Source organism: Mytilus trossulus, chromosome 1 (genome assembly GCF_036588685.1).
Source record: "Mytilus trossulus isolate FHL-02 chromosome 1, PNRI_Mtr1.1.1.hap1, whole genome shotgun sequence".
Classification (NCBI taxonomy): Eukaryota; Metazoa; Mollusca; class Bivalvia; order Mytilida; family Mytilidae; genus Mytilus; species Mytilus trossulus.
Genome location: NC_086373.1, coordinates 101,087,567 through 101,111,301, shown reverse-complemented (window position 1 = coordinate 101,111,301; position 23,735 = coordinate 101,087,567). Strand labels below are relative to the sequence as shown.

The 23,735-nt window shown below is 31.6% G+C and overlaps 1 protein-coding gene across 1 annotated transcript in view; it reads right to left on the bottom strand.

Annotated features, from left to right (window-relative positions):
• Positions 1-1,055: 1,055 nt before the first annotated feature.
• Positions 1,056-23,735, bottom strand: part of LOC134693936 (uncharacterized) — a 39,818-nt gene continuing 17,138 nt past the window's right edge. Inside the window, exons 4-14 of the mRNA XM_063554889.1 lie at positions 18,823-19,061; positions 15,169-15,314; positions 13,457-13,611; positions 12,116-13,093; positions 10,805-10,992; positions 8,237-8,318; positions 7,365-7,406; positions 6,276-6,372; positions 5,516-5,708; positions 3,221-3,320; positions 1,056-1,864 (exon numbers count right to left, since the gene is read on the bottom strand). Coding sequence (XP_063410959.1) covers positions 1,716-1,864; positions 3,221-3,320; positions 5,516-5,708; positions 6,276-6,372; positions 7,365-7,406; positions 8,237-8,318; positions 10,805-10,992; positions 12,116-13,093; positions 13,457-13,611; positions 15,169-15,314; positions 18,823-19,061 — 2,369 coding nt within the window. The 3' untranslated portion in view covers positions 1,056-1,715. The remainder of the gene's footprint in view (positions 1,865-3,220; positions 3,321-5,515; positions 5,709-6,275; positions 6,373-7,364; positions 7,407-8,236; positions 8,319-10,804; positions 10,993-12,115; positions 13,094-13,456; positions 13,612-15,168; positions 15,315-18,822; positions 19,062-23,735) is intronic.

Below are 23,735 nucleotides of genomic sequence, written 5' to 3'. Positions count from 1 at the left end.
CATCAAACGAATGGATAACAACTGTCATATTCCTGACTTGGTACAGGCATTTTCTAATGTAGACACTGGTGGACTAAACTTGATTGTATAGCTAGCTAAACCTCTCACTTGTATGACAGTCGCATCAAATTCCATTACATTGTCAACGATGCGTGAACAAAACAATTCCCCTTTTTTGGCCGATCAATGCATTTGAATGGGGACATATAGTTGGAATCCATATAGCTGTATTCGCCACTGCACGCTGTTAATAGATTATTGAAATATTAGAAACAGTTAGGTAATCTTACCCGCAGATGTTAATCGCTAAGTTAGTTGGATTGTGACAAAACCTTTCGAAAAGTTCGGGTTTTAATTCTCTTTGTTTTTTTTATTTTGCTCTAAAGCTGCTTTGATTCGAGTTCAATTCCTTTGTGTTATGTAGATGAAACGCACGTCTGGTGTTCCAAATTAGGTCGATGACGCTGCAAGTAGCCTTTCTGACCAGAGGAAACCACCAGTCAAATAGTCAACACATTTGTTTTGACATGAAATTTATTTGAAATGTTAATTTTCTGAAAATATTTGCTTTTAAATTATTGAGATATCTGTTTTCAAAATAATTTTACTGTATTAAGTTTTTCAGCGAGCGACCACTTTATCATAACTTTGCACCGCTTTTTGCGACATTCTTAATATGTATAACAATGCTCATAAATAAAGGTAACAGTAGTATACCGCTGTTCAAAACTCGTAAATCGATGGGGGAAAAAATCGGGGTAACAAACGAAAACTGAGGAAAACGCATTAAATATAAGAGGAGAACAACGACACAACATTCATTCATATGTGTCAGCAAGACTAACTGCTCAAAACATGGATCGGTTTTGATTTTGTAATTTCATCAACTTCAAGTTCTGCAAACTCATTATTCGAAAGTCGAAATTGGGAAAAAATGTGTCTTTCATAAATTATATTATTCTATTATAGGGCTTCTGGTCATACACAATATTATATTATTCTATTAAAGAGCTTCTGGTCATACACAATATGTGTTTACAAATGTTAAAGTAAGGTTAAATTGAATAATTTTATTATCTATATATGTTGTTTAAAAGGTTACAGTTTTTGCTGGATAAATGGATAACACAGTCAGCTGTGGAATGTTATATCTACGTGAGAAGTTTGCCTTACATTATCAACTATGTTTTAAAAAATATTTTTATTTACAGAAGTATAATTTACATGAAACACGTTAAAGTAATAAATAACTTAACTTGAGTTATCATTCATATGTTAACTGTTAACAAAATTTGATTTTTGAAATATTAAGGCTTTTCTACCTAAGGAATAGATGAACTTGGTCAAAACGTTAAAGAATTTCTGGTCCTTAATTTTCTTCAACTTCGTACTTTTGCCTTTTAGAACATTATAAAAATCGTCACTGATGAGTCTTTTGTAGACGAAACGAACATCTGGCGTAAATATAAAATTTCAATTCTGGTATCTATGATCAATGTTTTTAAATAACAATTTATATATAAATGATGATTTATAATAAACAAAATGAAACATATAACAATAACATATATAGTGTACATGAAAAGTACTAATTAATACATGTTTCTATTTAGAAGTATGATTTTTTTTAAGGTTAAATTGTGAACAGTCAGTATAAGCATGATAGACGGAATGTTTAAATCACAGAAATTTCAATTAACAATGCGATCGAAACTTTATGACGAAATGTGTAACTGCTTTCGTCTGTTTTCAGTAAGCTGGTACAACCTCACTAAGAAGTACAGAATGATGCATAGGAGTGCTGCAAACACTATCGCCAACACAGATATCACGGCAATAAAGGCTGAACTGTCAAAACAGGATTCTAAAAATATAAACCATAAATGATCATTATCATACAATGACATGGATTCTTTCAAAACGTTTAAAAATGAACTGTGAAATAAAGATGAACACCTGATGAACCAATTATTTAAATAAAGAAAGCGCATGACTGTCTAAACATACATATAAAACACAGAAAACAATACTTTTATTATCAGAAAAAATAAGGCCAAATCTGTCAAAATAGTTTCTAAAAAGTAATTATTTTATCTGGGTTACAAAAATATGGTTTTTAAAGATGTAGAAAATTTAACCCTTACATAAGGTATTTATCTACAAAAATCTTTTTAATGACAAATAACTATCTAAACATTTGCGTTTAACTATAAGTGAATGACTCTTTTCCCGTGTAACTGCTCCATTAAAAACATGTAAAAAGTGAAAATGACCAACAAAAAAAACAATGTACTTCAAACAGATTTCATTTCTCTCACATTAAGTGTAGTGACATATTGCTATCGTTGTAGAATCGTATGAGGTTGTCATTATATTAAGATTAGGAAATGTTATTATAGTTACTAATGAAAAAAACATACGCCAGTGCCCATATGACTTGGGTATTTATGTTCCGTTCCTTCCTCTAGTTAGTTGTTTTTAAGTGTAATTATGGGTTGAAGGGTCTTCATTTTTTGTTTCATCAGAATTTTTTTATTTCTAGTACTTCACATTTGTGCTTCAAACTAATATCTTTAATTTTTACTTTGTAGTACATCAATTTGGAGACAGATTTGCCAAAAAAATTGTTCAACATTATGTTAGAATACTTAAAAGAAGCACATAAACATTATGGTTACGAAATACTTGCTACTCGTTACATGGTACCTTTGGAATATAAACAATGAACAGCACCACCCCAGTTGTGCAAAAAAGATTCTGAAACTTGACTGATAACGCAAAATGTATCTTAACCGCCATTATTTACTACCGTATCTAATTTGCGGAGCTAGCTATATAGTAAACAATCAAATTGCTGGAATACTCAATAAAAATGTATATGTAAATTTGATTGTACTTGCTCTTGGTTTCTATAATTACTTTCATCAACTGTGCTCGTAAACAGATATACCACGAGCTAAATAAATCAAACAACCATGAGGATAATTTGGCTTATCAATTTTTAACGTTCAAAATAAACTACCAACGCCGGCGGCTAAAAATAAAAAGACACAGACAAATAAAAGTACTCATGACACAAAACAATAAAACAAAAGACTAAGCAACCAAAACCCCATCAAAAGGGGGGTGATAGCAGGTGCTTCGGAAGGGTACACATATCCTGCTCTTCGTGTAATTATGCATATACTGATACCTTGACTACTAGGATGACTAGACTTACCATCAGATGTTGTAAGTTTTTGTAGATCTGACAGGGTGATCAACTGATCAGATACTGGATTAGCGGATGTAACATCACGTTTTCGTCGTTTGGTACAACTCTGAAATAAAATTTACCATCAGACTTTGTCAAGTAGTAGTATCTGGGCAAAAAGTGTAGATTTATTTATTATGAAAAATTATTCATAAATCAACTTTTTATATAATCCTTAATTTTAATGGAAACAAATAAATTACATTGATAGATAGCTATCAAACCATAAGAAAACGCCAGTACAAAGTCATGAATATGACAGCTGATATCCATTCTTTGATGTGTTTGAGCTTTTGATTTTGCAATTTGATTAGGGACTTTCTTCAGGGCTCAGAATTTTTTTGATTTTACTTTTTAATACAAGTGTGAGGTAGGTATTTCTGTTTTTACTTTAAAGTCTGGTTAAAATATGGTATGAACACTATTTTTATGTTTTTTCTTCCAAATATGACACTGAAACAACTTCAATTCAATTTGCTTTTAATGCAATTGTTTCATTGTACATATTTCACATTCCTTTTCAATGGGAAATGTAAGTTATAACTTATCATACAACTTTTATATAGTTGTTTGAAAAATAAACAGTGAAGATCACATTATTTTGTGGGTTTTTTGTCTTCAAATATGACACTGTAACTGCTACGATAATTTGAATTTAATTTGTTTTAATGCAATCGATTCATTTGACATATTTAACATTCTTTTTCAAGGGGATACTGTATGTTATTACTTATCATACATACAAACTGTGCATGGAAACCATACTTGTATTTTCTTCCGTGTTTTGGTTTTTATTTAACTTTGATTTTCTCGTAAATATGGTGCTGATTATAGAATATGTGGTGAAGACTTCTATACAATAGCTACCCTCATATCATACGTGTCGGTTTTTCAATGTAACATGACCCTATTATAAGGCTGAATATCTTGTATACGTATAACATTATGCAGGTATGATCAATTAATCATAGTTACATTAGCTCTCGGAAAGAAAACGGATGATCTCGAAGAAATGCTACTAAATTTAAGTCTATTAAAATGCTAACAGGATGGTTTTAAAGGTAGGAGTAGAGTCAAAAAAGAAATTAAAATCAGATGAATGAAGTTAATTTTGGCCTTGATTTCAGTTTCCCACGTTAAGATTAATGAACTTAATCAAAAAGATATTTATGACGATTTGTGGTTTTTTTTTTACAGACTTGCTTTGTAGTAATTATTAGATTGTATTCTAGATTTTGGCAAAATCACGAAATTGCATATCAACGAAAATGCAAGTTTTACGTTATTCACGAAAATTGGTACCCACGAAAATAAATGAATCCACAGTAGTCGTCTGATCTGTAATAATACAGAGCGTTTCCTATTTTATATTGTGATATTTATTCTATTAAATATAAAAGTGTGGATTCGCTTAGCGTTGATGAGACTCTTACCATGTCGACACATTCGTTATCTCTTCTTTTGGAGTTGATGCGATTCGAAATTTGAACATGGTTCAACCATTGTGTTCTTAAATTATGTTAAAAAGAGGGGATAACTCCCAATAAAAGTTAATGAAATGCTTCAGTCAATCTAACACAACCTTCTTTCGATGAAAGTGGCAATCTGTGTGTTAGGGTTATCTTTTAGAATAGAGTATTGTAAGATGAGATGAATCCTAAAACTGAATATAATATTTAGCACAAAAGCATATTTAAAAAGATTGGTGTGGAGCAAAACTAAAACACAAAGCCCAAAACAACAGACAAGGAAAAAACTACTCATGATCATTATCAAATTGTGTTCTGTGTATACTTAATCTGTGATTTAATACTGCTTTATAATTTTCTATCTCATGTTAACCAGTATACACGAACATCAATTGACTTAGTTGATCAAATAAAAACTTATTTTTAAATGTTGAACAATATTTTTGTTAAATTGAATGTGTTGTTGACTTAATTTTTTCCTTGTGTTCTTTTTTATTTTCTTTGTCATTCTTTTTAACGAATAAAGTTATAACAAAAATCATTGCCATCACATTGCCCACCGATATTTAAAACCATATGAGCGTTTTTTCAAAGAAGTAAACTTCTGAGGTAAAACAACAAAAGCACCGGTATACTAGGATATACTAAAGTGTAGTACTTATTATATAAGTACACCATCTACGAAAATTTCATTATACACTTTGCTCTTTTAATTTCGAGGTTTATATTCATTTCAAGGTATTTTATCAAATATATAGCTGATATCATATCATATATATTATAGCATATTTACCGTTTCGCAAGACCTGTCATACTTGAAACAAAAGTGTACATTACAGCGTAGATATAATTCATCATATCCATCAAATCCAACTAACTTGACTTTCCCAGAATTGTAAATCTGTGTAACATTATCTGATTTCGTCGAATCATATACGAAATCTGACGATGGTCGAAAAGGGTCGTTTATATTGCCACTTACACACCTGGAATATTGTCAAAATATGATTTACTATATTTGAAAGTTTAGTTTTTTCTAAAACATACAGACACATTCAATAGGAATTATGAACGTACTATTATATTAGTAAATCATGAGTAATTGGAAAATATTAAAGATTTATTATAAGGACCAACTAGATGTAATGTTCAGAATTATGGTGCAAATACAAAATTTCAATCCTTTACTTAGATGTAAAATTGAGAATGGAAATGGGGAATGTGTCAAAGAGACAACATCCCAACCAAATAAAAAAAAAAAACAGCAGAAGGTCACCAACAGGTCTTCAATGTAGGGAGAAATTCCCGCACCGGAGGCCTCCTTCAGCTGGCCCCTCATCAAATATATATTAGATGTGCATTTTTTGTTAAACAGACTGTCCTGTTAAAAATGCGTGTAAAATCAAATGCTATTTTGTTCGATAAAAAAATAATCCATGGCGAAAATAGGTGTATGAATTATGTGACTTTGTTGATAAGCAAGTACTTGCACTCATATAATGTGCAAATGTATATGTTATTGTTGTTATTACTAAAGATAAATATTGTCATACCCATTTTCGATGAGGCGTTGTTGAACTGAGTTTTCAAATTTTGGGTCTGGTGATACGTCACAATCATCCACTCGTATCTTTTCAAAACATGCATTTGCTGTAGAAAAAGACATGTTTTATTTTGTAATTGTGTTTATTGTTCTAGCAAATGTCATATTGTGTAAAATGTAAAAATAGAAAATACTGAACTCTGAGGAATATTCAAAACGGTCCCCAATCAAATGGTTAAAACAAAAACTTAAACACCTCAAACGAATAGATAAAAACTGTCATATTCCTGACTTGTTTTCAGAAAATTTCTTATGTAGAAAATAATGGATTGAGCTAGCTTAACCTCTCACCTGTATGACAGTTGCGTCAAATTCCTTTGTAATGACAAAGATGCATGAACAAAACAAACAGACATAATAAATGTCAAATATACAGCAGTCAACATTGTTTTATAATCTTAATCACTGTGTCCGTACGTTTTACAGGTTTTAAGTTAAAATGAAATAATAAGTTCAAGCCAATTTAAACGATATTAATCGCCGATATTTTGAAACTGCAGAAAATGAAACATCTGGTAGAAACTGTATGTCTTATTTTTTTAAAGACTGTGTTACTTTAATGAACAAATTGATTGATAAACTTGAAATGAAAGCTTATTTGACAAATTTATCTGAAACAATTTCCTTAATATCTAGGATGTAGGATGACCAGTCACGAATTTAGATTAACTTTAATTTTTCAATTTGGAGGTTGGAACACGGTCTCCTGGCATTCTGAAGCTTTTATTCTTTTTCTTCAAAGACATGTTCATTGTCCTTTTCGCCCTATTCAAAGCAACATGGCGACGGAAATCGCATTTGCAGCGAAACAACTTTTTTCATTGTGAAAATGTATATAAATGTTTTATCCATAAAACGCAGGTAACTATAATTTTAAAAGTTTTTAAGGTAAGACGAATAGTATCATCAAAACCACCCAACGCATACTTTTTATAATACAAAAGGTAACCAAGGCGTAATAAGATGAGATCGGTTCTGAGTGTATATTCATGATAAGTAAAGTTTGAGATGAAATAAGAATAAACGACATCATAACTACCTTGCTGTATTCCTTTAAAGTCCCCATAGTTATCATCTGAACCTGAAATAATTAAGATGTCATTGTAATGATAAACTCGTGCACGAGGATAGAAGAATGATTTAACCATCATCATCATATTACAAACTCTTTTTCAAAATATTCACTGATTCTATCTGCTATAGCAATTAGTTTTGTCATGAATAAATAGTTCTATTTATGTTTAATTTTATTTATATATTTTATGACTTATTTCAATTTAAAATCTGAATTACTTATCAAAAATATTCCAAGTGTTGTATATTCCAACAAAAGTCTACACATAAGTGTTACAATTTAAGCCAATAGGAGAATGATTGGTAAATGCTCCAAAACGATTATTTTTATGGAACAACTAAAGACGACTTCCAGCGTGTTCAGGGTTTCTCCTATGATTCAAATTTGTTCTCCAGCTGAGCTTTTTATAGGAAAGATTACCGTAGCTTTTCAATGTTTAATACTCTCCAAATACGTTCTTCAATTGGCCACATAATTTTTTTATTATTCGAACGTCAATATTACGATTTTTCTACACAAAAAGTGCGTCAAGCGTACAAAATTAAGCAAGTTTTTTTTCATAATTTTTGTTGAATGCTGTTTTTAAAATCCAGTGCACGCATGTCTTTGCGTTTTCAATATTTGTTTTGCAACGAGCTTGGCAACAATGTTTTTTCTTACTTCAGCTGAGGACTATTCAACAATTGGCTGCAAATTAATTATGTCGAAAACAAAACAATATGTCATTTCTTAATCCACAAAAATATATACGTAACATAAACGTATATTGTAAACGACAGAATACCCCATATTTTTAATGAATTCCCCTATTATGGAAATTATACTATGAAACCTACTTTTGAGCACGTCTTCATCAACAACCCCATTGCAGTCATTATCAATCATGTCTCCAATATAACCTAAAGTCTTTGTACAAGACTTAAAATACAAATTTAACAAGTTATATAAGTAAATGTCAATTTTCCGTAACTATGTGTAATAGTATATTGTAATTGTGTGTACTAGTATATTGTAATTATGTGTATCAGTATATTGTTATTATGTGTACTAGTATATATTGTAATTTTGTGTACTAGTATATTGTACATATGTCTACTAGTATATTGTAATTATGTGTAAAAGTATATTGAGTTGAGCATACATGATCCTGTAAAAGAAAAGAGAAGTCGTGTTAAATATTTAAATGAACCTATTTCATCTTGACAACATTTATGTTTCGGCAATAAAGTGTACGGACAGGTTGTTGATATTTCTGTGGGCACCAATTATGCCCCTTTAATAACAGACTTGGTCGTGTACTCATACAAGTCACAGTTTGTTGCCAAATGCAGTAAAGACCAGTCTAAATTGAAATTAACTAATAAATTCAACAACAATATTTAGTTAAATGATCAAGAATTTTCCAAATATACTGCTGACATTTACATAAAGCGACTTTCTTTAAACAGATCGAATTTAAACGGTTCTAACTGTCCTTTCCTAGATTAATATAGTTCAGTTTTACACGAAAATTCTATTGTTTTTTTAACACAAACATTAACGATAAAAGAGACGATTTTACAATCCCTATAATTAGTTTTTTTTTTTAAATGGTGATGTTCTTTTAAGCAACATCTTACCGAGTTTATATATCACAACAATTATTTTATTGGTATAATTATGTAAACACCAACCTATAATATGTTTAATATACATATACATTCACGAATCTACAATCTGTCAATATATATATTCTAGCAATGCACACAGTCATGTTTTTCTCTTACTGTTAATGGTGCATAAACACAAAATACATTGTATGTTGGATGTGTTCTAATTGAAATTTCACAGTTTGTAGTATGTAGTGTTTTTACACAACTGTCCTAAGTATTGAAGGATAAAGTGCCTGCAAATATGTTTAGCCTCTTCATATTCTTTATGTGTCTGTCCACAGCCAAGAGCCTTTAACTGAGTAGTAAGCGGTGTTTTGCTGTTTGTTACTCATATTTCTTTTTCGTTTATTGTTTTACATAGCTTATTTTTATGCTGTGCGGATACAGCATTATATTTGGGTTGGGTGGCGTGTTTTTTTGGTTTTTTTTGGTTTATACATAAATCAGGCCGTCAGTTTTCTCCTTTGAATTGTTTCACATTTCTCATTTCTTGACTCTGATAGCTGACTTTTCGTTATTGGTTTGTTCATTGTTCATTGTTGAAGACTGTATGATTGTTGAAGACTGTACGGTGACCTATAGTTGTGAACTTCTATGCCATGCCATTTTAAATCTTGTCGGGAGTTGTGTAGTTGGCAATCATACCTAACTACTTCTTTTGTCTTTAAATCTGACAATTCAGAACACTATTCAAGCTGTAATTTATGTTCTTTGTGGTATCACACATTTTAAGTTATTTTGTCTACCAAATGTTGTTTACAAGTTTATATAATTTTATAATCAACATTTTGCTTTTACAATGTTAAACATTCGCCTTGTGTACTGGAAAGTCTGTATACATAGAAGATTAATTTGTACGAAAAGTGAACGCTTTGTAAAGATTTTGGTAAAAATTTGAATACAGCTTAAGCTATGGTTGGTTTTAACTGTAAATTGAAAATCCAGTATTTCATTGCTCAACTTGCTGTAATGGTATTTGATGAATATCCTTGAAATGTTCAACATTACGTAATATTTATTGCCCCAAGTTTTTGGTGGGGTTCGTGTTGCAAGTCTTTGTCTTACTGTTTTTTTCTTAGCCATGGCGTTGTCAGCTTGTTTTTTTTATTTATTTGTTTGAATGGCCCTCTGATAACTTTCATCCATCTTCGATCAAAGTAGTTGTAAATTTGTTTTTAATCACTTTAACCACTCCTAGTGCATATGGTTTTAACTATTGAGAATCTACATGCTAATGCTGGGTTTGCCTGAATATGTAAGTTTTTATCAAAATTTTCGTTTCTATGTATGTTTCGTTGGCGTTTGTTTGTGATGCACTTTATTGTTTCTGTTCTTCTGTTGTAATCCTCTTATAGTTTCCCTCGATTCTAGTTTGTAATCCAGATTTTTTTCTCTTTATCCATTTCGGTAACAATACACTGCTAGGAATGATGATTGAATGAAAATTTTATGAACATTTAAATCCTACTTTCGTTGACTTCTTTGCAAATGTCGATCTATTTTAAAAGAATCTCATCAATAATATATCTTTTGAATAAAAATTATATAAATACATTATATTTTTCGTTTTTGATTTCAAGTTTTCCATACTGCATTTGTAACTTGGCTAAGTGGTTTTTAACATCGATGCAATAAATACTTATTTACATTGAAAATGTATGTATAAACAGTTGTTCAATTCATTTAAATGATTCTTCCTTTGAATATGATGGATAAAATATAGACCATTTAAATTATAAAGATTTTACTTACATCTACATTTGATTGGACCGACTTAAACCCTGGAACTAATGAAAGCGATTTCTTGTTAGATGTTAAGTGTGTTGATAGCAGGAAAACTTGGAAATTGGCACTAGGATGGGCTATTGTTGCAAGAACGTCATTAGTTGTTCCTGTCAGATCTATTGGCACTTCCAACGATACAAAATCTGATGATGAACCTTCGTCATTGAGAGAATACATTTTAATATACTGATAATTACAATGTAGTATAACTAATTATATTTGATATTGAAAATTCGGAATAAAATAATTATAATATAAGACAGCAGTGAAGATTTATTATATATAGTTTTATATCTTAAACTATATAAAGAGTGAACATTTTCTATTGTAAACTTAACGATGTCTCTGTAGGATCTAGTCGGTCAGATTTGTTTCACTTTATTATTTGAATAATTTTCAAGATTAAATAAAACACCTTTTCACGTGTAGTGAACCATGTAATTTGTTTCATCCTTCTGAGTGGTCAATAATCTTGCGTGGTCAGCATGAGTTAACGTGCAATGCGTGCTCTTCCTTTTATCATTAACTTTCGTCTTCATAACTTGTGATTCTAATACATTGTGGGAAATTTAAATCAATTTGTGGGTAATTTGAATTTATCTGTGTGAAATTCATTTTTTATCTGGATATATCTTGTTCAACAATCTGTACAATGAAGTACATTTTAGGAGAGATAGACTTTTATCTCTAAAAGAAAGGTACAATGTATCTCAAAAGTTGCAATTTTCTTTTTTCCAACTGTTTATGTTGCAATAGACAAAGAAACGCAATAATATCACGCAATAAAGAGACTGTAAATACGAATATGATTAACTTTGCACGAGAGACGTACGACTTCATTCGTCATTATTTGATCTATCTATTATGTATGTCTTTTCTAAAACAAAAAAAGCAATTGATATGAACACCAAAATGGCGTCTTCTGATAAGAAATACGCTCGAAAAAATAGTACCCAGTCTATACTTTTTACTTAATCGTAACTGTAAGTAAAACAATTGTTTATTCTTTATATTCGTACGAGTGTGAGTGCTGTTTTAGTTCATTTTGATTTCGGCTTTGTTTCCTACAGTTGTCTCTTTTCTTTATTGTTCCAATTTGTTTCGTTGCTATTTCCTTGCATTTTTAGAAAATGTCTGTTTTATCTCACAGAAAAAATATGAAGCAAAAGTTCTTTTAAAACTACTTAACTACTTTTTACATATATGGGGTTTTTTTTGTGTGTTTTAAAACTGAATGAAAATATTTACGCATATTCGATAAGAAAATTACATGCTAACCTGTTACTTTAGTAACGGAGATCCATGTTCCCGTTATGGTTATTTGACTACCATTAATGTTAAGAACAAGAAGGTCTTTGTCTGCTGAAGTTATACTTATCAATAACTTATATGATATCTCGTTGTGTTTTAAAATAAAACTGTAACTACTGGACCAATGGTCATAATGATATAAAGGTACAGACATAAATCCACTGTAAACCTGACAGAAAACTGGCTTTGTCGATATAAGTTCCATAAATGACGTGACCGAATCAGATTTAGTATATCCTGCGGGTCGGTTTATAAACGTAGTTGACCGACCCCCGTACTTTATAGTTGTGGCATCTTTTAAAGTTAAACATTTCCAGGTATAGGTTGAACCTGTTGCAAATGGTACGACAAATGTTTTACCTGCTGACGAATCTCCATGCAACTGTTGAAGTCCATATCCGTTTGCTAATGTATCTTTTTGAAAAATGGCAACTACGTTGTCAGATATCACAGATGAAAAATTAGATGCAGACTGGTAAGAGTATGTTTCAAAGCGTTCAGTTGCAATAGTAAAAAGACTGCCGCCAGACGGTGTAATATCAATAGAAGTCGTATTTAGTGAAACTATTATTATTTCTGTATCCAGTACAGACGAGAGGGCGTGGTATGACTGGGTTAAAGTGTCAACAGGCAAAATAGGAATTACAGAGAAATTTTGAGACGTGTAATGCTGACGTTGAATATATATACATTGGAATGGAGAAGAAACATGTATGGCTCTACAGGAGGAAGATGTGGTCAAAAAGCTGGTATCGACTACGCATGATCCGAAAGACTTTGGAGCGACGATAATTGGTGAACATGGTAAAGTTGAATTTTCACTTTCGATCAGCACCGATATACTACTGGAAGATGGATTTAAGATGTACAAAGTTAGGATAGAATCAAATTGATCTCCCAGACTTTGAAATGCAATCCAAAATTCCTTTCCACATGTGTCATATTCTGAAAAAATAAAATTTTCGTTTTTTTATGATTGCAAGTTTGTTGATATAATCACGTGAACTAAGAGTCTTCATTGTTTGCGGTAGACAATCTTACTATAAACAGTTGGGAAATAAATACATGCAAATAATAACGTTATTAAACATTTGTAATAATATTGTTTGTTCGTCTTATGGACAATTATCCATTACGTGGTTGAACAAAAGTCAATTTAAATATTTCAGATGAAAAGGTTGATTTTCATAATCATTTATTTTCACTCATTTGACTTGAAAGACTTGATATGGAAAGTGGCGCTAAAACACCATAACTGCCTTATATTAAGAATCGATGATCAATTTCCTGGGAATGCTATATACTTACTGGTATCCTGTTTAAAACAAGACTGGAAACCAATTTGGTAATATATCTCCCTTCCGAGTTCAACTTCACCGAAGAGTGGGATATTGGTTACATAATCCATCAACGAAAATGACAACGAAGAATGAAATGGCTGCATAGTTGTTTCTGTTAGAGATCTATAAAGGTACAGTAAGTTCCACAGAAAGAGTAGGCATGATTTTGATATAACTGACACCAACGATATATAAGCAAAATGATTTGTTGAAAACTATGGATACTTAACGAAGAAATAAAATTCAGTTTTAAACAAATTTGAAACTAATGATTCTTTATCTGATCTCAGTTGGTTACGTTTATGTTTTAACTTAAATTAATTGTTGATTTTTTTCCTTAAAATTAATGAACATTTAAACATTTTCTATAACTCTTTATGGTGATAGGTATAAAAAAAAAAAAAAACTCTTTATAAAAAAAATTCATATCATAATTAATATAAGGAAATGTGGTATGATTACCAATAAGACAACTATTCACCAAAGATCAAATGAAAACGATACAAGCAATTGTAGACAACCGCACGGACTTTAACAATGAGAAAACTCAATACCATATTTTCGGCCACGTATCTACAGATAGATTCCTGACTTGGAACATGCAAATAAAGAGTGTTGCAGGCTAAACATTTTTGTGAACGTTCAACTCTCTACTTACGTGCATGTGATAGTCATACATACCCCATGATATTGCGTCTTTTTTGTTTTAAAAGTAGCATTGATCTCGATAAATATAGATAACTATTATGCCTTATTTAACTTGCTTGGCTTGCTACAGAAAGGTAACCATCAATAAATTAATGTATTTGGAAACGGTGCAAATATGAACGTTTACCTTGACACACAAATGTTGCATAATTCATACCTGTATATGGTGTTTTTATCATTATTATTGAAATTGAGAACGACCAGAACCTAAGGATAAATTGTAAAAGAACACCTAATTGCATTGGCTATATTTTTGAAACCTTGATGGTCCTTAAATATAAAATAGTAGGGTGTGGTATGTTGCAAAATATACAAGTATCGAAATAAAGCGAATTTACAAAACTATAGATCTATCATCATAGTACGACCTGTAACAATGAAAACAGACCATTAAACTTGAAGTGACGTGAGTTTATTTAGCTACGTGATGAAGGGTTACTGTGATTTGGAGATTAAGAACGGCAATAAAATGGGTTTTTTTCTTTCTTTTTGTGTGTTTTTGTTGTTGTTTTGCATGTATTGATTTTGTGTCATGGATACCACATACCCTTTATTTTTCTGTCATGTTGTATAGTAGACTAAAAATAAGGCCTCGACGTGACAAAGTTTGGAAAAAATTATCATGTTGACTCACAATCACTTACTTTTTTAAACGTGATGTAAAACATCTGGACTTATTATCTTGGCGTCCCATTAAAGTTCTCATATAAATGTTGCATTTCTTTTTTTTCTTTAAGCGATGATAGAACATAGATAACAATGTCTTGATTTTATAATTACAGATACTTAACTTGAATATTCGAAAATTACATTTTATACATTTGATGTGTTAGAAGCATATTTCCTGATTTACTTTCCTCAGAAACTATCAGGAAGGAATGATGTATAAGATCCGAACAAGAAGATCTATATGATCAAAAGAAAAACACCTAAATACTGATAAAGTAAAACAAGAAAGATGATATATCATACCCCAATCCAACTGTTGCAGTCCGTACCCAAGACAATAGTGACTTATCTACATCACAATTCAAATCATAATAAGCATCTTCTACTGATTTGAGTCCTTTGGTAGTCTGTGATCTTATTCGCAGCTTATACTCCTTCCCTGTTCTAAGCTGCAGGGGACAAAAAATGAGTCACATGACATCATGAGAGGTACAAAATGTCATTGGATAGGAGAGGGAAGAGAGGTATCGGTTCAGATCTCATATTCAAGTGCACAAAATTTGCATCTGAATTCCATTTAATGGTGTTGCCTGTTTACCCTGTTGTTTACATTTCCCCGCTCATAGTTATCAAAGGTAACAGGATTATAATTTAGTACGCCAGATGCGCGTTTGGTCTACACGATATGACTCATCAGTGACGCTCATATCAAAATATTTATAAAGCCAAACAAGTATAAAGTTGAAGAGCATTGAGGAATCTAAATTTTAAAATGTTATGCCAAATACGGCTTAGGTAATCTATGCCTGGGGGAAAAAAAACTTTGGTTATTCGAAAAATTCCAAGGTTTGTAAACAGAAAACCTTTCCCAGTTCATGACATTCGAAAGTGTCGTTTTTCTTCTCTCATTCATACCATTCGATCGTGTCGGGGTTTCCCCATTCATGCCATTCGATCGTGTCGTTTTTCTTTCCCCATTCATGCCATTCGATCGTATCGTTTTTCTTTCTTCACTCATGCCATTCAATCGTGTCGTTTTTCTTTCTCCATTCATGCCATTCGATAGTGTCGTTTTTCTTTCTTCGTTCATGCCATTCGATCGATTTTTTTTTCTTTCCCAATTCATGCCATTTGATAGTGTCGTTTTTCTTTATTCTTCCATGCCATTCGATTGTGTCGTTTTCTTTCCTCGTTCGTGCCATTCGATCGCGTCGTTTTCTTTCCTCGTTCATGCCAATCGTTTCGTTTTTCTTTTCCTTGTTTATGCCATTCAATTGTGTTGTTTTAATATCCTCGTTCATGCCCTTCGATCGTGTCGTTTTTCTTTCTTCGATCATACCAGTCGACCGTGTCGTTTTTCTTTCCCCATTAATGCCATTCGATAATGCCGTTTTTCTTTTTTCGTTCGTGCCATTCGATCGTGTTGTTTTACTTTTTTCATTTATGCCATTCGATCGTGTCGTTTTCTTTTCTCGTTCGTGCCATTCGATCGTGACGTTTTTCTTTATTCTTTCATGTCAATCATGTTTGTTTTCTTTTCCTTGTTTTTGCCAATCGATCGTGTCGTTTTTCTTTCTTCGCTCATGTCATTCCATCATGTCGTTTTTCTTTCTTTGCTCATGCCATTCGATCGTGTCGTTTTCTTTCCTCGTCCTCGCATTTGATCGTGTCGTTTCTTTTCCTCGTTCATGCCAATCGTGATTTTTTTTGTTTCCTTGTTCATGCCATTCGATCGTGTTGTTTTACTTTCTTCGTTTGTGCCATTCGATCGTGTAGTTTTTCTTTCTTCGCACATGCCATTCGATTGTGTTGTTTTTCTTTTCTCGTTCATGCCATTCGATAATGTTGTTTTACTTTCCTCATTGATGCCATTCGATCGTGCTGTTGTACTTTCATCGTTCTTGTCATTCGATTGTGTCGTTTTACTTTCCTCATTTATGCCATTCGATTGTGTCGTTTTACTTTCCTCATTTATGACATTCGATCGTGTCATTTTACTTTCCTCGTTAGTTCATGCCATTTAATCGTGTAGGTTTTTATTTTCCTTCGTTTATGTCATTCGATCTAGTCGTTTTCTATCCTCATTCATGCCATTCGATTGTGTTGTTTTCTTTTCTTATTAATGGAATTTGATGGTGTCGTTTTTCTTTTCTCATTTATGCCATTCGATCGTATCATTTACTTTCCTCGTTCATGCCATTCGACTGTGTCGTTTTACTTTCCTCGTTCATGCCATCCGATCGTCTGGTTTTACTTTTGGTCATTCATGCCATTCGATCGTGTCGTTTTTACTTTCCTCGTTCATGCTATCCGATTGTCTCGTTTTATTTTCCCCATTCATGCCATTCGATCGTGTTGTTTCTCTTTTCTTATTCATGTCATTCGATTGCGTCGTTTTTCTTTCCTCGTTCATGCAATCCGATCGTCTCGTTTTACTTTCCTCATTCATGCCATTCGATCGTCTCGTTTTACTTTCCTCATGCATGCCATTCGATCGTGTCGTTCTTACTTTCCTCGTTCATGTAATTCGATCATGCCGTTTTTCTTGTCTCATTCATGCCATTCGATCGTGTTGGTTTATTTTCTTCGCTCAAGCCAATCAATCGTGTTTTTTTCATGTCTCATTCATGCCATTCGATCGTGTATTTATGCGTTCCTCGTTCATGCCATTCGATCGTGTTGTTTTTCTTTCCTCGATCATACCATTCAATTGTAGTTTAGAGCTGTTGTAGTGATGTCTAAGGTGGCTCAGGCCTTTTCAAAGTTTCTTTCAAGAGTGTCGGGTTTTTTTTCCATTTTAAACTTAGAGAGTGAATGAATTTGGTAGGAACAAAATAGGGGGTCACGGACCATTTAAGCTCAAAATATTACTTTAAAACAGGTATGTAAAAGTGACAATTTTTCAAGGAAAATTTTAATAATAGGGAAAATAGAGGTGTTGACATATTTTTATCCGAACATTTAAACAAATGTCTGTGACTATTGGTCCAAAACTGTGTTATATAAAAAGCTGAAATATAGCTTCAAAGAATAAGCAAATAAAAAACTAAGGTCATCGATAAGGGAAAAAAATATTTTGTCTTAAAAACAAATGCGGGAAAACGGTGAAATAGGGTGAAGTACATTTTGAGCCTTTCACAGATGCACACAATAACAATAATATTTTTTTAGTGACAAAATACAATAATTTAACATTTTAAGTCAAGTAAAATATAAAAAAAATAGTGAATTTACGATACAACCTTTCGTGTGCATGGTAATTCATGCGTGAAGCTATGCACAGTCGAATAGTCAATCCCCCTTAAAACAAAGGTTTTATTCATTATACCAAAACCACTGCAAATTCAAAACGAAGATGTCATACGAAAGTTGCCTTAAAATAACACATTGTCAAAAACCTATTTGATAAGTACAATTGAGTGAAGTTGTCCCAAATTGGGAAATCTCAAAAGTATTTATGGGAGACTTTCAAACTTAATGAGTCAATTAATTTCGTAATAAATTTTCCAGTGCATGTCCATACGTTACTCGAGTGATTTCTTTGGTCTATTCAATTTCATAATAAACAACCTATCTGTGCTTTTAATCGCCATTAATACTAATATTGCCGAAGAATTACTTTTAACTTTTTCAAATTTCCAACTTCAGAATTGAGTAGAACGAGACGTTTGAAAAATCTACCTAGTATATGTCGTATGTACAAGTTTGTACAAATTCCGGAAGATGTTTTAAGGCGTTTTTGACCCAATATAAAAACAAACGCATAACTTAAAAACAATAAAATTTTGCCAATAATCTTTTGCTGTGTATCATTGTTGGTTTTGTTGTAAAATAAGCAGACATTTTAGTAAAATATTGCCTATTTTGTCCATTGACGAAAGAGTTTTGTTTTCAATCTAAAGCAAAGATTCGACAAATAGCATTTTATTATCTAATTAGAAAGTATATTGAACATACCGTATATACCCCGCATGACGGATCTGATGTAGAGGTTAAAAGATCGATAGTAACGTTCAAATAATAAATGTCCCTCTGACTATCTGTAGAGATATCAGCACATGACGTCACAGGTGAACTTAGTTCTGGGTCGGCTTCAGCAGCTGTATGGCCTACTATCTGGTATATTGTATCATTGTTTCGCACCAATCTGAAGTTAGCAACAAGGGCGTTGTCTTCTTTCTTACAAATATATGATGCTGAATTAAATAAAAGAAAATATAAAGTTGGTTATTTTACTATTCTCGCTTTGTTCTTCATAATTAATTATATTTGTTCATGATTTTGTGAGTATGAGTCTGATACAAGTCTGTACAAAGAGTTCATTGATGAAATAATATTTCATCTCATTCATAAAAAAAACTATTATTGCAAAATTTCATTTTGTCCCAGATTTCAGATAAGACATAAATTCTTTGGAGGTAAGAAACAAGACAAAAATGCAAAGACTGAGAGAACAATAAAAAACAATAGTGAAATATGTTTTTCTTGCAAATACCAGATGGCGCCACTGTTTCTTAGTTTAGTTTCAACATATTTTTTTTGATGAATTAAAGCAAAATGGATAAGACACAAGTAAATCATACTTATGAAGTCTTCTCAATAATACAACATAAAATTACAATAATAGTATAATAAAATGGACATGCATATACAGCAAACAGGTTATAAATATAATACTATCCTAAAAGGTAAAAGAGGAGAGAGAGAAATAAAGAGAAAAAGAGCGTTTGAAAAGTCATATAATTCTGTGATGAGCACTGTTTCTTGTGCATCATCATTTTGTTTATAAATTGATGCATGTTTTAGATGCTATGTACATTGTAATATAAACACATTAAAAATACACCAGAAAAGGGGCGATAATTTGCTATCTGCTGTATTTGGTCACAAGTGAAAATTTATTACCAAGAAAATTGTTTATATAAAACTTGAATTCTAATGTGTTTATGTTTATTATTATTAACAAATCAACACGATCGAATTGTGGGGTGATTAATAATCATATGGAAAAAGAACCTTATAAAAACTGCTTTGGGTGGAAATCTTATTTAGTAACAATCTTTTGTTTGGATTTTATACTGACATCATTCTTCAGTTGTTCTTCAACTCGTTGCATTTCATTGAACTATTATATTGTTTTGTATTGTTTCGCATACACTGGGTGTGGTCTTCAGAAATATAAACTTGAAACTTGAAATTTAATAATAAAAAAATGAGATTTTCGCAGACACGTGTTAATAATATATAATTTGTTTGTATAAAGACGTCTTTGTTAGAACCATCGTAACTTACCCGATCACGAACATAACACTTTAAGATGGTATAATAATTCTTCATGGTATAATTGTTTACATTTATTTCTTTGCACATCTTCATAATTTATTTTTTAACATTAAGCAGACAAGGAAAGAATATATCTTTCACAGGTTTTTTGTTTACATAAATTTAATAATTCTATCTGGAATGTATACGACACAAACTTGTTTCCCAAACTTATAGCAAGAGATCATGTGCGCCATATATATTCAGTGTCTGGGTTTACCGATGTAAGGTCGCGCGAATTTGCTTAACTGTAGAACACCCAAGGAAAAACGAAAAAAATAAGGTTTCAACAGTTTACAAGGAAAAGTTCTTTAAATTTCTACAGTTTATTCAAACTCCAAATTGGTATCGTAAAACGTTCTGTTTAAGTTGAAATAAGAATTCTTGTAAAACTCCTCAGTTAAGATATCTAGCGAAAATATTTCTAACGATTTCATAGTTGCTCAAACAGAACTTTAATTCTAAACTCCACGACAAAAGTTTCAATGTAAGTTACATTTTACTACATTTGGTACCAGTTCTCTAGTGACCTCTCTTTAATACTGTTGAAATAGTATGTCATTGTCATTGAGTTTTATAGCAGGTTAGAATAAGAAAGAAAGAAAGAAAGAAAGAAAGAAAGAAAGAAAGAAAGAAAGAAAGAAAGAAAGAAAGAAAGAAAGAAAGAAAGAAAAAAAGAAAAAGAAAGAAAAAGGACCGACCGACAGACAGACAGACAGACAGACAGACAGACAGACAGACAGACAGACAGACAGACAGACAGACAGACAGACAGACAGACAGACAGACAGACAGACAGACAGACAGACAGACAGACAGACAGAATCTTAAGAGTTATAAAGAGTTGCGAATTTATAGTTTGTTCAAAGGATCGATAACTAACCCATGTATGGTAGTATCAAAATTTACTGGCTCTGAAAGCAACATCAACGGAAAAGCCAGTAGCCCTTTTCGCAAAAAACAATTTGTTGTGAAAAGGGCTACAGACATCCAAACCTAATGTTTGTATCTATAAAGGATTGTTTTTCATCTGGAGAATAGAGATGCACCACACAAACTTCAGGTTTGGCGATGAAATTAAGAAAGACGTTCTATCAGTTGATGACTAGATTTTGACAAGTGAGAAAACATTTATATATTTTGGATCATTTTGAGCATTCAATCTTTATCATTCAGGGGAAATATGCTTTCCACCTTTTATTTTACGTTAAATTAAATTTATAACGTCACTATGGACATAGCGAACGATGTAGAATATATAAACACTGTAGTATGGTACCAAAGGAACATCACCTTTTAGGGTAGCACAATACAAAGATTTTTTTACTTCCAATCCCCAACCTTTAAAATGCTGTAACTTTCTTACAACTGCATATAAATTAGTAAAAGAGGTATATATAGATAGATAAAATAATAATCTTTTAAATGAATGCAATATTTTTGTTATGCACCCATTATGTGATCAATTATTATGCAATTTATGACAAAATCGTGGGTCAGTTCACTTGAATGAATTTAGTTCTTTCATCTCTATTGATACACAAGAAATTTCAATGTTATCTTAATCAACACAGCAGGAGCTTCAAAGGGGTGCTTCAAATTATCGCTATCTTATTCCATACTCTCATTAATTTGTAATTAGTGTAAATAAACTCATCACAGATACCAGGACTAAATTTAGTATATACGCCCAAGACGATCGTTTACAAAAGACTCATCACGTCACTCATAAACATCCTTACCACATGAAAGTAGAAAATGTATGATTAGGTGTCATTAATTTGTAATTAGTGTAAACGTCCTTACCACATGAAAGTAGAAAATGTATGATTAGGTGTAAAATTTGATCTATACATTTTATCCAAAATCTGAGACACCCTTTTGTTGATAATGCCAATTTTTATAATTAAGGTGAAATATGCTTTCCATCTTTTATTTTACGTTAATTCAAATCTATAACGTCACTATGGACATAGCGAACGATGTAGAATATATAAACACCGTATTATGGTACCAAAGGAACATCCTCTTATAAGGTAGCACAATACAAAGATTTTTTTACTTCCAATCCCCAACCTTTAAAATGCTGCAACTTTCTTAAAACTTCATATAAATTAATAAAAGAGGTATATGCAGATAGATAAAAGAATAATCTTTGAAATGAATGCAATATTTTTGTCATGCAATTATTACGTAATCAATTATTATGCGATTTATGGCAAAAACTTGGATCAGTTCACTCTTGGAAGTAATATGTAAAAGAAATAACATCGACTAATTAGCCTGTATTAACGGCCTACAGAGCCCTGTACTAAAGTCCTATGATTTTATCCAATTATCTCAGCGGTAAAACCCATTTGGTTACTATCTGTGATACCGCGGTTGTAAAATGGCATTTGGAATTTCTTATCAGTCACGTGCTTTTATTGAGTCCGGTAATTATAAAGTTCCTGTGTGAAATCCGAGGTTTATTAATAAGAAGGTGGCGCTGTATCATATAAAACCTCTACTTTCAGATGAAATCGTATGGTGTAATAAAAACTTGAAAAACGGACGAGAAATGTTCAAACTACAGCAGATTAGCAGGAAAATTGTATTTCATTTAGCATCTTTTGGCTTTTTACAGTTAGTTTTTAACTGTTCTAAAAGTATTTTTCGGTTAAAAGCGGATCCCGAGTTAAACAGTTAAATACCGACAAATCGATCAGGTTTCACATGATGTTTGACTTAATAATGTAGGCAAATCTAGATAAGATTTTTTTACTGTTGAAGTGTGCAAAGTTTATCGAGATTTTAAAAAAGGATATTTACGTTGAAGTTTTCTAAATCTATTTATATGTCATAAATGTCATTGTATTGCATTATTGAAACTTGGCATATAAAATGAGGGTACTATTGTCATAAATATATATTTTTTTATGTGTTTATTGTGGAATGCTTGTATTCATATGACAAGCTACAGCAAAAGTTATAACAAACCGACGAAATGAGCTTGATTCTATCTGTCTTACGGCAAATTCATTTTTACACAAATTAGTTTATTAGTACGGTGACTAAGTAAGGAAAAGTCGCTTATTTAAGGAGTTTAATCGTCATTCGGACTATACGGCTATAAATCACAGTACTGGTAGTTCAAAGGTTACACTTCACATTTCGACTTGTCGTCAAAAAATCGTACGGTGCAATTTTTGTAAAATCGGCTTTAAAGTTCGTTCTCTTACTTTAAAGAAAAAAATATTTTCAAAAGATTTTAGGCCTACATTCTTAAAAACATTCGTGCTATGCTTTTTGTTATTATATACATTGTTGTAATACCTTATTTTAACAATTTCAATCAAAAGTTTAGCAAAATTAATCCGTTATTGAAGAGTTTTTTGGTAATAAGAACACTACGAATATTTTGCATTTAATAGAGTACAGTGTCACGTTTCAATTCATTTTTCATCATTTATTTTTACGCAAGATGTAAAATAATCAACATTTATATGATATTTCAAACCTGTATTAAACAACAATATGAAAATCATTTATCTCAGAAGCATTATTTC